The following is a 15,189-nucleotide window of genomic DNA, read 5'->3' on the forward strand; positions in this document are numbered from 1 at the left end:
CGTCTACTTTATTTCGGAAACATCAATTCAACTGCTCTTAATTCTCTATATATGTTTCCAATTCGGTGTGTGTGTCAGTTTTAAACAAAACTGCGCGAAAGTTACTTAAATCCTTCTGAAACGCAACTGCAAAGAGAGTCAGTATCTTTTACATTAGTTCAATATAAAAAGTAAAAATTATAGCATTTAGCAATGTAGTTAAATAAAAAGATGTGACTGTATTACAATAACATACAACCACATAATAATTGCAGTATCTACTGAATGTTTCTCAATTTTAGACGTTTATAACACGCATCAAGTTTTCATATACACACAATTAGGTTCATTTTCTTAATTCTTCGGTTGCAAGAATATATTTAATTACATAAATATATTTCTACAGTTCTAACATCTTCACACATTCTACCGTATGTAGAAACTGTCCTGCAACCAGGTGGGTGGAAAGCACACCAGCAGCCCAGGAAGCGGCGACCAAAATTTGTTTCTAACCATTAACAATAAAAACTCTCAGTTCTTCTAAGACCCATCCGCTAAAAAAATAGTCCCAGCTCAGGTCTATTTGTAATTGGCTTTGGTGCTCTCACCAATGAGAGTGGGACTGGGCAGGGAAGAGTATGCCAATGGAAGGTGAAAGTGAACGAATAGAAAAGCTTCCCGATTGGAGTCAGAGTGCTCAGGCAACTGATCTGGAAGTTTCCCTCCCCCCAAATAACTGAGCGTCACTCCCTCGCAGGTTGCTGGTGCAGTCTGAAGCGGTGGCGGAGTGATCCTCAAAAGTGCTGGTAGGGAGGGGGCGGTGCGGGAGGAGAGAGGGCGGAGAGTTGAGCTGTGCGATTTGGCGTGAGGAAAAAGTTTGCAAGTTCAGACAGAAGGGAAAAGTGCTCCCGAGAGACTGGCTTCGGGGAGGGGAGGGGGGAGGGAAGGAGAGCGTCTCCTTTTTTATTCCCCACCCCCTCCACTCTTAAAACGCTTTCTCCTCACCTAAGCCGACGGGCACAATTGGGACACCCTCGCTGCTCCTCTCTGCCTCTAGCTCTCTCCCCACAAACTCAAGATTATGTCAGTTGGTCAGAGCTAGCCAGAGTCTCGTGCGGGTGCTGAAGGAGCTGCGGGAGCCGGAGAAGAATGAAACTGCGTGGAGTCAGCCTGGCTGCCGGCTGGTTCTTACTGGCCCTGAGTCTTTGGGGGCAGCCCGCAGAGGCTGCGGTAAGTCCTTCTTTCTTCCCACCTCCCTCCCGCTCCCCCCCCCCCCCCCCAGTCACCTCACTCTCAGGGCAGAAATTACTTCTTAAAATTTTTTTTAGATTTAAATTAAATTTTTTTTTTTTTTTTGTCCCTTTACCTTCCTCTCTCCTCGGCCTTGGCTAGAGAATTCCAATCTGCCCTCACTTGCTTAGGAAGAAACATTATTTACAACTCTGGTAACTCAAGCCTTCTCCAGCCCAAGGGAGAGGTGTATGTTTAAAAATAGGGCTGCTTGCTTTCCAGCAACTTCCTGCTCTGGGGGCCAGAGCAGGGCCTGGGTGGGGGACCCCACGCTGGTAAATCGCTAGGCTCTGGAGGGTGTTTGAAACTTTTCCTTCCCAGCCTCCGCCCTCGTATGATTTCCCTTGCCTGCCGGCTAACCTTTACACTAGCTGTACCCAACCCACGCACTCTTTAAAGCTGGCCTGTAGTTTACTATTTTGTCTTTTTCGAAATCCAGCTTACATCAAAGTGGGGCGCGCCCGTGAAGTGCTTCCCTTTTGCCCCTTCATCAAGCCACAGGAGCCCACCTCTTGACACTAAAACCTGTGTAGACACTGTGTCCCCCTTTTGACATCCTTAATGGCAAATGATCAGGTAACAACAAAGAAGCAGGTAAAGACTGATGGCCTCAGGTTCAGGTTTTCTGCAGCTTTCCTTCTTTCTTCCTTTGAAACTTCTGGGTATTTGTTGTTTACTTTTTTTTTTTTTTAAGAAACTTGTTAAGGCACCTAAACAAATTGAGAATATACCCATTACCTATTGAAAAGAAAAGAATTCTGTTTCTTTTCTTTTCTTTAATGATAGTCACAGAGAGAGAGAGAGAGAGAGAGAGAGAGAGGCTCCATGCACCGGGAGCCCGATGTGGGATTCGATCCCGGGTCTCCAGGATCGCGCCCTGGGCCAAAGGCAGGCGCCAAACCGCTGCGCCACCCAGGGATCCCAAAAATTCTGTTTTGAAAGGAGATTGAGTGTACTGATTTAAAGGACAGTGGAAGGAGGATGCACCTGTGACATGACAGAGCAAAAAGTTCCACTCAGTTTAAGGAATGTACAGTAAAACGCCAAAGGATCTCTGGGTAGTTCCACTCACTATCTTTCTGGGGATGAGGCAGATGTAAAGGAAAATAGCCTTGTTAAAATATTCTCCAGCCTGAAGCCCATCATCCTTCATTTCACTTAACCTCCAAAGAGTGAAGTTTGGGACAAATGATTTAAAAGTTATATTTGAGTGATCATAATGGTTGATTTTAAAAACATTTTAATGTGGGGATCCCTGGGTGGCTCAGCAGTTTGGCACCTGCCTTCGCCCCAGGGCATGATCCTGGAATCCTGGGGTCGAGTCCCACATCGGGCTCCCTGCATGGAGCCTGCTTCTCTCTCTGCCTGTGTTTCTGTCTCTGTCTCTGTCTCTGTGTGTGTCTCATGAATAAATAAATAAAATCTTAAAAAAAAATTTTAATGTGAGATCATGGCTTAGGCCTTCTGTGGTTGAGTGACTTACCAATTTTTTATACATGCAGCTACTATGTTATGGATTATCTGGGTTCACTTTTAATTTAGCTGTTGGGTTTCTCTATACACTCAGCATACCTCAGATTACATTGTCTTTTTATCCTCTAGAAAATGTGTACTCAAGGTATGAAAACTAACTTTCATATTACTCTAAGCACAACATAATTATAATAGCAAATCTGCTGGAAAACCATGAATTTCAACTACACTTGTAATTTTTCCTCTGAAAAATTAGAGATAACTTAGAATCGCTTTTTTTATAATTGCTTTTTTTGATGCAGAGCATCTTAATTGGGTTTTGCTACTCAATAGTGTTTATAGAATCCCCTCCCTGTCCCCTATAAAACTACAATTGTGTTGTTGAAAATAGTTACTTTTAAAAACATCTTTTTGGTGCTTACTGCTTATATTTGGCACAGGGCCAAAGGTTTTGTGGATGTTTGATTAAATATTTCTGATTTTTTTCCTCTGATGTTGCTATTAGTAAATGTGCACCCGATACCAGTCATACAGGTATGTATAACAATACCATACATCCACTTGTATTAGATCAATTTATATTAAAAGTTAGATTTCTTTTTTATGGTTGACAAACTGTAGGAGCAAGCTTGTTTTCTTGGACTCTAATGATTGAGTATTCATGAAGTAGTTACAGAACATACCATGCAGTTTTTTACCTTTTTCTTTCTATATAATTTTAAAAGAACATTTTATATCCCATTTCTCTATCATTAGGACATTGTACCTCTAAGAAAGCCAGTTTTTTTTCTGCTTCACATACCAATATCCTAGTTAGATGAAATGTTTTAATTATCTCAAAGATATGGATGGTATCTTCTCTCCATATTAGTGCTGGGGATATTGGTGAACTTCTGAAGAGTAAAATGGATGGTGGTGGGGTTGACTGATGGTTGACTGAAGTAGTCTGGTACTGGTACTTTTATATCAGGAAGAACATTGATACTTAAATTGCTTTAATTTTTCATAGTTAAATGATTTATCTCTGAAGTCATGCCAAATTGGGATATCACAAATACGTGGAAGATTTTTTTTCTTTAGGTAGAGTGTTTAGTAGGTGGAATAGAGTACCCTTTATGCTGAAAGGGTTAGCAGTAAGAGAAAAAGGCAGGTTTACGTTGCAAAAGTCATTTCTAATGGTAGAAATAACATATTTTTATGTAAAGGTAATTATACCCGCACTTACTGTCAATAGGATATGTGCTTAGATTTATAGGTACGGTGTGTAAAATTGTACTACTCCTGCAATACAAATGTTGGTGATTTTTTTGTGCAGTGGATAGGTTTCTCTAAATGTACTATCTTTTTTTGTGACCAGTGGCAACAACTCATTGAGTGTAGTAGTGTCCTTTGTTACCAGGAACAGTTTTTCCTCTGAAGTCTGCTATGAATTAACTGCTCTATAAGAAGTTTTTTGTTGACACTGTGAGCATAACATACATTGTTGAGTGTTTACTAAGTGCTAAGGGCTGTGGTAATATGGCAATGTACATTATCATATTTAATCTTCACAAGAGACCTATGAGATACATACCATTGTTATCCCCGCTTTACAGATCAAGAAAGCTATAGAGGTTAAGTGACTTTCAAAAAATCACATAGGTACTAAGTTGTAGAGCTGGAAATTGAGACAGTTTGACTTCAAATTCTTTACCCTCAATGCCTGTATTATACTGCCTCCTTTGCATGTGGTCTATAGAGATTTATTTGATCTTCAGAATGTTTGGATCTCTGCTACTTTTTTTTTTTTTGGTGGAGGAGATACAGGAAATGAAATGAAAATGATAATGGATAACATCTCTTCCTGCTGATGTTAAGAAAAGTAGCATCTTTTTGGAAATATATAGCATCTATAATGGAAATAGATTTAGAATAAGGGATCATAATAGAGATCCGTTTGATTTCTGTGCATATGTCTACATATACAGAAATAATTTAAAAGCAGTCTAGAAGCAATTACTTGTAGATTGTATGATTTATACAGTCACATATAAAAAGTTAGAATTATAAAACAATTATAAATTGTGGTGGATGAATATTTTGAATAAAGATGGCTTTATTCTTTTAGTTAGTCAGTTTCCATAATAATTTTAAATATACTGATCTTTTCATTAGCATGTCTATTATGATAAAACAGGATATGTGTAAATGGTGGCACTGTGCTTAAGATGTCCAGTTTACTTTTGTTGTTTTTACCAATTTACCTACCCATCATATCCAATTCTATTTAGTCAACTATCTATATAACTTTAGTCTCATGCATATATTTATATACATATATGTCCTTTGACTGTGAAAGAGTGTGTATGTTTTTCTCTGTTTTCATTTGGCTTTTGATGTCTGTATATGAAACATGAAATTCTTCACCTTGAGTTAACCTTGATAATTGATTCAGGTTATGTCTGCCAGGTTTATACACCATGAAGTCACTATTTTTTCTTTTTGTAATTACAAAGTGAGCTGATCTTGTAATACTGTGTGAGGCAATACTGTGAGACAATGTAAATATCCTGTTTCTCATCACACTTTTGCCTGCTTAAAATTAGCATTTATTGAGGATTCTGGCCTGAATAATTATTACTGTGACATTTCTAAATGTTGGTTTTCAGTTTTTAGCATTTTCTGCTTTTATGTCACAAAGTACTTTATCTTTTCTATTTACTTATCTATTCAGTTATTTAAAGTGGTATGGAGTTACGGATATTTGTTTTATTCTATGAGTTACAATGAATTTTGCTATTTTTACTTTAATTTTTGCTGAAATTAACCCAGATTTGGCCCATAGGAGCCTCTTCCAGTTGGCTCCTGTGTCTTTTCAGTGTGTCTCTCATTTTTTTAGCATTCTCTTACATTCTGGTACCACAAGATGTTCTAGCCTCAGTTTTCTACTTTCCCTGCCCCAACCCTGGAATGAGCCATATCTCCAGGGAGCTCTGATTCTTTTTATTGGATAATGGTATTTAGAGGTAAAGGTCTGGTTGCTTGGTGTGCTCATTGCTATTGAGATGTCATTGTTTCTATGCCTTCTCAGCAGACAAAATTAAGAAACATATGTATACATATGTTTTATATATATTTATATATATTTTTAATATATATATTAAATATATAATATATATTTTTTAATATATATTATATATATTTTTAATATTTTAATATTTTATTTTTATATATATTTATATATATTTTTATATATATTTATATATATATATTATATATTTGTATTAAAAACCATGAATTCGTACTGACATCACTGATATAAATCTAAGACCACAGAATAAAAATACATCTTTGATGTTGTGGAAGATCACTGCTTTCTGGTATCCCTCCTCAGACATGTTTTGTGGGCTTTGGAGAGGTCTTATGTGGAGTCTTTAAAAGCTTGGCCACTGGAGTCAGATGTGGAATCTAACTGGTAGATGTGTCACCTTCAACTAAGTGGTAACCTCTAAGCTTAATTCCCTTATTGGCAAAAGGGAGTGGGTGGTACCTATGTCAAGGTTGCTTTGAGGATAAAATGAGAGGACTTCTATAATCATTTAGAATAGTACTTGACAAATAGTGAATTAATTTAGGATTTCATTTTTGTTATTACAAACTATTGACTTGCCTTTTCTTAATGCTTTAATTCTCAAATTTTCTGATTTTCAATGTCTAGCATGATCTTTCCCTCCATCCAACCTTATTTTTTTTTTTACATTTTTCAATATATGTTCTCCATGCTAGCCTAGGTGAGCTTTCCTGTAATCCCTTGAGCACTACATACATATTTTACCTCTCCGTTATTTTATGTTTTCATTTTGATTGGAATCCTGTGGATCCAAATCTTTGCTCAGTTTTAGTGCGATATTTATATTTATCCAGCAGATAGTTACTCAGCACTTGTAAGTTATTAAGGATTGTATGTGTTGTTTTATTTCCACCATCTTGGATATGTGCTTTTCACAAAATCATTTTGTAGTAGATACTATGGATAAAGCCAAATAAGACTAGTTTCTTGCCTTCATGAAGTTTACATGCTAGTGAGAATAGTCTTTCTTGAAACTTTGCCTTCCTGTTACATGTCAGTGGTTGATTTTACCCTTCTTTGAACATTTGTAATATTTAGCCTCTACCTGTCTAGTACCTAAATGTACTTGGTCTTTTTTTAAAAAAAGATTTTTATTTATTTATTTATTCATGAGAGAAAGAGACAGAGAGAGAGAGAGAGAGAGAGAGGCAGAGGGAGAAGCAGGCTCCATGCAGGGAGCGCGATGTGGGACTTGATCCCAGGACTCCAGGATCATGCCCTGGGCCCTGGGCTGAAGGCAGGCTCTAAACTGCTGATCTACCCAGGCGTCCCTGTATTTGATCTTTTTTTTTTAATTTTTTAAAAATTTTTATTTATTTATGATAGTCACAGAGAGAGAGAGAGAGAGGCAGAGACATAGGCAGAGGGAGAAGTAGGCTCCATGCACTGGGAGCCCGACGTGGGATTCGATCCCGGGTCTCCAGGATCGCGCCCTGGGCCAAAGGCAGGCGCCAAACCACTGCGACCCCCAGGGATCCCCTGTATTTGGTCTTATAAGCTTTTTTTTCATGGAATTTTATCTGTTCTCCCTATTAGATTATACGCAAGAATTGTATATTTGTTCAATCATTCAACCAATTTACATGTTGATTTTGTGCAATAGCAAAAGGAATACACAATCAGTATTGGAAACTTGAAAAATGCGGAAAATTATAAAGAAGAAAATAAAAATGTGTCCACAGTTCTATCAACAGAATGGAAATAACCTTGATTATTGTTTTAATGAATTTCTTCCTCATGTATCTTTTTTTTAAAGTAAATTGGTTACAAATTTTAAAAGTTGGGATTACTTTATATACAGTTTTATATCTTAATGCTTTTTTCACTTATGCATTTTCCCATGTTATTAAAATTCTCTGTTTAAGGATACTAGTTTTAGGGCCACCTTGTTGGTGCAGCTGGCTAAACATCTGACTCTTGGTTTTGGCTCAGGTCATGATCTTGGGGTCCTGGGATCAAGCCGTGTATAAGGCTCCATTCTCAGTGGAATGTCTGCTTGGATTTCTCTCTCCGTCTGCCCCTTCTGCTCTCTCTCTCTGTCTCTCAAATAAATAAATGTTAAAAAAATAAAGATACTAGTTTTACATAACTGTATACAATTTATATTTGTACACACCACAATTAAAGTACCTATTCACTTTTCTTTTTTTTTCAAAATTTTATTTAAATTCAAGTTAGTTCATATATAGTGTAGTATTAGTTTCAGGGGTAGAATTTAGTGATTCATCAGTTACATATAACAGCCAGTGCTCATGCCATCAAGTGCTCTCCTTAACTCCCATCACCCAATTACCCCATCCTTCTACCTACCTCCCCTCCAGCAACCCTCAGTTTGTCTCCTATATTTAAGAGTCTCTTATGGTTTGCCTCCCTCTCTCTCTTTATCTTATTTTAGTTTTCATTCCCTTATTTACTTTTATCGAGTATTTTTAAAGATTTTTTAAAGTAATCTCTGTACCTAGTATGGAGCTTGAACTCACAACCCCGATATCAAGAATGGCATGCCTTACTGACTGAGCCAGCCAGGTGTCCCTATAGAATGCATTTTGAAATTTCAAATTTTTAAAGCCATTGTAAGAAGAACTGCCATGAACAAGTCTTATTCCATATTTTGTATTCTTCTATTAGTACTGCCTCCTTTCTGGGGAATTAATGGGTTAAAGGCCATTAGTATTTTCAAAGTCTTTGGTATATGCAGTAGACCCTGACATCTAGAAAGGTGATATCAACAGATTAATTATGATAACTAACTTTTTTACTGGTTACTATGTTATACCTGTTAGGTAGGTAATAATACTATTCCATTTCAGGAATCTGAAGTCTACAAGGTAGTTAAATAACTTGTCCAAAGTCATGCAATTAGTAAGTAATTGGGCTAAGATTTGAAACAGAATGGTCTAGCTCTAGAACCTGCTCATGAGATTTTTCCTCAGTCCCTATTTCATACATGATGGATAATATAGAAAAATAAAGTCATGTTGAAAAAGTTGAATAATTTCCACTGCCCTGTCTATAACCCCTTCCTGTGACTGGTCACTTGACTTGATTTTAAAGTTACATTCGCCACTGGCCCATTCTTTAATAACTCTTTACTGTAATTGCCTAGGCTATCCATCCTCAAGGGCCTAAATTTTAATTTTGTAAACTATGCATTCCTCTGCTTTTCTTCCCTGGACAGAAGGTTGAGCCTGCCCTTCATGAATACTGCCCCCCCAACACCTCTTCCTAGCAATAGCAAGGATATAATACACTCCAAACCCATTGACATTTCCCTTTCCCTAGGAGAGTTTTGGAATGCATCCGAAATGGGAGCCCCTTCTGCTCTCCCTTCTCACCCTCTTCACCAGTCCTTACCCCATAGCTGCCTATCATGCTTAGACTTAAATGGCTGTGTCTTTGTCTAGTCCTGTTCCTTGCTTTCATCTTTCCCTTAGTGTTGCTCCAGGACCTTTCCTCCATTAACTGCTAATCTATTTTTCTCATTTTGAGGTGATGCTATTCCAGCCCCCATCTCCTCTTTTGAGAAACAAACTTGTAAGTGTATATGGGATCAGAGGTCCCCCATCCATTTTGTACCACTCCCACTTTACCTTCTTGCATTTCCTCACTAGCTAAGAGACATCATTGTCTTTATGCCAGCCTGTAGCTTGTGTGGTTCAAATGTATTCCCTGTAAAATCACAGACTGTTACACATTATGGCTTTTCCAGGTGGCATCTGAATAGCTGAACTTTAAGGTATCTGAATGATAGGGATCTGCTCTTGCCAAATTACTTTCCAGAATGGTTTTACCAGTTATACTCCTATCAGTAGTGTATGAGTGCTTATGAGACAACCTTAATAATTTTTTTTATCTAGTACAGTGACTATGGAATTGATGCTCAGTTGATTGCCAGTTGGTTGGTTGATTTGGTTCTATCCTCTAATGATTTTCTTTTTGAAATTTAATGATTCCATTATTGTATCCCCTTCTGACAGTAGCAACCATGGAACAGAAGTAATTTTTGAGAATATGTTCTCTCTAATTAACATTATAAATGAACCACCCAGCCACTTAACTAAATCTTCATTACAAAGATTTGTTTTTAATAGCAGTAATTCTTGAAGTTTTTGGGAGAGGCATCTTTAGTTTGATCTCTGATACAGAGGCTCCTTTAATTTTAACAAACCAGATTCTCATTTTATGCCTCAATGCTTGAGTTTATTTACCTTCATAATCTATCCAGGTCCAACTGCCCTTTGTTCCTTTAGCAGCTCCTGCTGGTCTTTAACCGAAAGTGTTGTCTGTGATGGTACTTGCTACACTGTTGAAGTGGGAACCTTAAATCAGTTGCTATGTGCTAACCAAAGGCAAATGTTATGAGGAAACAGACTTTCCCTAAATTCGGTTCTTGATTCATTTTCTAAAAATTTTACTGAATCTGATATAAACATTACATTTATTTATTAACCGGAGACTTAAGCACCACTTATGAACAAATGCTAGTCAGGTTAATGGAATTGGTTTTATGACAGTGAGTACAAAAATAAGACTATAAGAAATCCTGTTGGCATTTGCATCATCTTATAATTCAGTCAAATAGCACTCTTCCTATATGTTATGAGAACTGGCCAATTTGCTTCAAAAATTTCTTATAAAAATTTCTTATATATGACATGTATATATGATATGAATGGAATACTGAAGGAGATCTTGGAACTTGGGGAGGGAAATGATACAAAGAGTGGGACCCTAGGGAAATATCGTTTAGTGTATTCTGCATTTTGAGCTCTCTAGGACTTTGCTAATGAGGGATAGGTCCTTCTCTGTCCATAATTGCACAATCTAATTGATTTAGTAAAACATTTTATGTATGAAAGATAGTCATAATAGTGCCTGTTTATATTAGATAAGTTTTTTTTTTCCGTTGAAGGTGGTAGAAAACACTAATTCAGCTGTCTTTTTTAAGACTTTATTTATTTATTCATGAGAGACACACAGAGAGAGGCAGAGACACAGGCAGAGGGATAAGCAGGCTCCATGCAGGGAGCCCAACGTGGACTCGATCCCGGGTCTCCAGGATCACCCTGGGCTGAAGGCAGCGCTAAACCACTGAGCCACCAGGCTGCCCTAATTCAGCTGTCTTAACAATAAAGAAAAATTTTAGTTCACTTAACAAGAAGTTTAAAGTAGAGTATCTCCAAGGTTAATCAGTTCAGCGAAATAATGACCTAGGTTCTTTCCACTTTCTGTTCTGTCATACTCTGCCTAGCAGCTTACTCAGATTAGTGCCCTTCATACCAGCAGGATGGCTACTGCAGTTCCAGAGATCACATGCAGACACCATAATGACCAGTAAAAGAAGAATATGAACTGTTTGTTCATTTATTTCCTCTCAAGTCCCATACCTCCACCCTGAAAACATTCCTTATGCCACATTGGTTATAACTGTAATGTACGTATGTATTTATGCTAGTACATTGGCAAGTGAAATAGGACCATAAAAGCAGAGTTAGACCAGTGACTTAACACCCCTGCTTCCAAAGTACATTGGTGCCTGGAAAAGTTGGAGGATGGGAAACTCTGAATAAAAGCAAGGTTCTTTTAGGAAGGAAGAAATACTTCCTGTTTCATGACTTCGTGAGTTTGTCCTCGGGATTACTTGAGTAATAGATTTGTAAGAAATCGATGTACTTGTTAAATGTAAGATATATTACTTCATAGGGAAACTAATGTTTTATAGAGTTGTGCAAATAAAAGATGTTGAGTATTTACATAATTATGGACATTTTAGAGCTAGAGGGACATTAAAGATCTTTTAGGTCAGTGGTTTTAAAAGTGTGGTCTCTGGACCCCTGGGATTCCTAAGATCCTATCAGGAGGAACGTGAGGACTATTTTAACAAGTGTATGATGACTTTTTTGCCCCTTTCACTGTGTTGGCACTTCCACTGATGTGTAAAACTGCTAGTGCAGTCTATCAAATTGTCCTAGTAGTTGTATTCTTCATATGCTCAGGGGATAAAAAGCCAATTTTACTTACGAATGGTCTCAATGTAGTATTAATTTTATTAATTCTTGATCCTTGAGGGCACATCTTTTTAATGTTCTATATGAAAAAAATGGGAAGTATACACAAAACACTTCATATGTTGAAGTAAAAATCTTATTTTCAGGAAAAGCAAGTGTGTGGCTAATTGAGTTGTAAATTGAACTAGCTGATTTTTGCATGTAATACATTTTTATCGAAAGAATAACTGAGACAAACTGGTTATTCAGACTTGGGTACTTGGCGGGCATTTTCTCGAAAATAAGCAAAGTGCCTCTGTCACTTAAAGGCAAGCTACTGGCAGTATTTGTTGCCAATAAACACAATTGAACTTTTCAAATAAGAATTAGAATTAGAATTTGAATCAACTACCATGAGCTTGATAGCTCCCCAAATCTTAGTGTTTTCAAATGAGTTTGGTAATCATATTAATGTATATGATTTTTTTGATACTGTATAATGAAATGTGTTAACATTCGGAAGTTGTACAAATCTCAGTGAACTAATATTTTCCAAATGACTAATACATGGTGTTATGAAATCATGCATGGATAAAAGATACATTCAGAGGCAAGATAGATCAATGAGTTTTAATGTAATTGAGTACAAATAGTTAATTGATAAGGTTTCAGATTTTGTGTTGCAATTAACTTTAGAGTCTACCATTTATAGAGCTTTGGCATAATATGAAAAAATATCCACAATTATCTTAAAAGGCTATTAAAGTATTCAATTTTACAAATATATAACTTGATGAAGCCAGGTTGTCTTCATATATTTCAACCAAAACAACATACTGCAACATAATGAATGCAGAAGCAGATATGGAGATCCAACTATTTCAACCAAAACAACATATTGCAACAGAGTGAATGTAGAAGCAGATATGAAGAAGCTGTCTTCTATCAAGGCAGACATTAAAGAGATTTTCCAAAAATAAAAAAAATCCAAATAATCCCTCTTTACACTTTTCTTGTACTTTTGAGAAATGTAATTAGTTTTCATGAAAATATATAACATATGTTAACATGTAATGGGTTCATTATTGTCATTTAAAATTTTTTAATTTAAAATTTACTTACAGTGCATAGTATTGTTACTTTTAAATGAATGAATAAATAATTATTTTAAATATCACTCAGTTTTATTTTATATGGTACACATTGATAGATATAACCCACCTAAACAAAAGCTCTTGGGGTCCTCAATGATTTTTAAGGCAGTAAAAGTATCTGGAGACCAAAAAGTTTGAAAGCCACTACTCTACAGAGACCAACTCCCATCATTTTATAGGAAAGTGAAATGCTTGATGAAGGATGCATCTAGTTAATTGCAGATGCAGAACAGGAATTTTATTCTAGTCCTCTTTCCAGTATACCACTTTGTTTTAAGGATTTGTGAACTGTTAATATGATTTTGTTATTTTATTCAAAAGTAGACACAGTTAAACTACCAAATAGAAAATGGTGATACTAGATTGTACTCATATCTTTTCTACTATCTACAGTCTAATTGCCAAGTCAGAAGCATTCTCACTATATAAACCACAGCAAAGGAGACAATGATGAAGTACAATGAATTAGAGTTATTTATTTTTAGATACAAAATTGGAAAATCCATGAAATCAGGGTCCTTGTCTCACATATCTTTGTATTCACCACAGCATATAGAGTGGTTGCTTGTATATAGTTGGTTCTCTGTAGTTAGAACAAAATGTTGAATGCATTTTGAATTTGGGGGTAGGTAGATTTAGCACCAGAGACAATACCTAGAATCAATGGATTGAGTTACAGGAGCTCTTCGTATTAATAATTTTCTAGCAATTAAACTATTTAATAATGGAAATGCCCCATTACTAAAAGTGCTCAAATAGGGAATGTATGCTACCCTGTCAGCAATACCTGTTAAGTGTCTTTTAACTCTAAAGTTCTATTGTTCTGATTGTTAGAAGGAAAGTTCTTTCTTATTAAGCTCAAATCTGCACCTCTATAGTTTTTAAGCAACTTTGAGGTATAACTGACATACAGTAAAGTGCACATATTTAAAGTGTACAATTTGAGTAGTTGTGAGCTATGTAAATGCCTGTGAAACCATTCACACATTAAATATAATGTATATTTATATACATTATAAACAGTATATATGTTTATATGACTGATATATAAACATATATAAGATTTCCATACCTCTTTGTAGTTCCTCACTCACTTCCTACTTCCATTCTTCACTCCTAAGTAACCACTGATCTGCTTTCTTACATTTGTTTCATTTTCTAGAGTTTATATAAATGGAATCGTATAGTATGTACACATTCTTTGTTCTGTCTTTTTTCTCTCAGCATTTGAGAGTTGTCCATGTTGTGGTATGTATCCATAGATCATTATTTTTTTGCTATGTAGTGTTCCATCCTATGCATATGCCATACTTTGTTTTTCTGTTTCCTGTTAATGGACATTTGGGTTGTTGGCTTTTACAGGTGAAGCTGCTGCGAACATTTTAATGTTTGCATTTTAACCCTTGTTTTATTGAAGTGTAATTTACAAAAAGTTATATGCACTGATCTAAGGTGAACAGCTTGATTTTTTTTTTAACAATTGCATATGCGGTAACCACCAACCAGGGCAAGATATAGAACTTTTCCATTACCCCAACCTCCCTCATAATCCTTGCCTTTTGGTGTTTGTGTCTTCTCTAAGAAATCTTAAACTCCAAGATTATAGTAATATTATCATATGTTTTCTTCTACAATCTTTATAGTTTCAGATTTTGTCCTTAGGCCCATTTTTTTTTCTATATAGATAACCATTTATTCCAGTACCATATATTGAAAAAGACCTCATTTTTTATTGATTTACTTTGATTACTTTATTGAAAATCAGTTGAATATGTATGTACATGTTTTGGTTGGAACTCATTAGTCTGTTCTGTTGATCTTTTTGTATATCCTTATGCCAATATCCTATTGTGTTAATTATTTTGGCATTTTAACAACTCTTTAACCCTTGTAGTGTGACTCCTTTGAATTTGTTCTTCATGATTGTCTTGACTAGTGTCTTGGTTATTGATACCATATAAATTTTATTTATTTTTATTTTTTAATCTTTAATATTAAATTTTTATTACTATTATTTTTTAGGTTTTTTTTTTTTGGTTTCAAGTTCTTAAATTCCAGTTATGTAGCATATAGTGTAATATTAGTTTCAGGATTAAAGTTTAGAGATTCCTCACCCAGCACTCATCACAAGTGTGCTCCTTAATAGCCATCACCTCTTTAACTCATCCTGCCACCCATCTCCCCTCCAGCAACCCTC

At 36.0% G+C, this 15,189-nt stretch overlaps 1 protein-coding gene across 1 annotated transcript in view; it reads left to right on the forward strand.

The window, feature by feature from the left end:
* Positions 1-766: 766 nt before the first annotated feature.
* The window catches only part of COL4A5 (collagen type IV alpha 5 chain), a 270,709-nt gene continuing 256,286 nt past the window's right edge, over positions 767-15,189 (forward strand). The window contains exon 1 of the mRNA XM_026014911.2: positions 767-1,209. Within this exon, the coding sequence (XP_025870696.1) occupies positions 1,129-1,209 (81 nt within the window). The 5' untranslated portion in view covers positions 767-1,128. The remainder of the gene's footprint in view (positions 1,210-15,189) is intronic.

The sequence above is a fragment of the Vulpes vulpes genome, chromosome X (genome assembly GCF_048418805.1).
Source record: "Vulpes vulpes isolate BD-2025 chromosome X, VulVul3, whole genome shotgun sequence".
In the NCBI taxonomy this organism is placed as follows: domain Eukaryota; kingdom Metazoa; phylum Chordata; class Mammalia; order Carnivora; family Canidae; genus Vulpes; species Vulpes vulpes.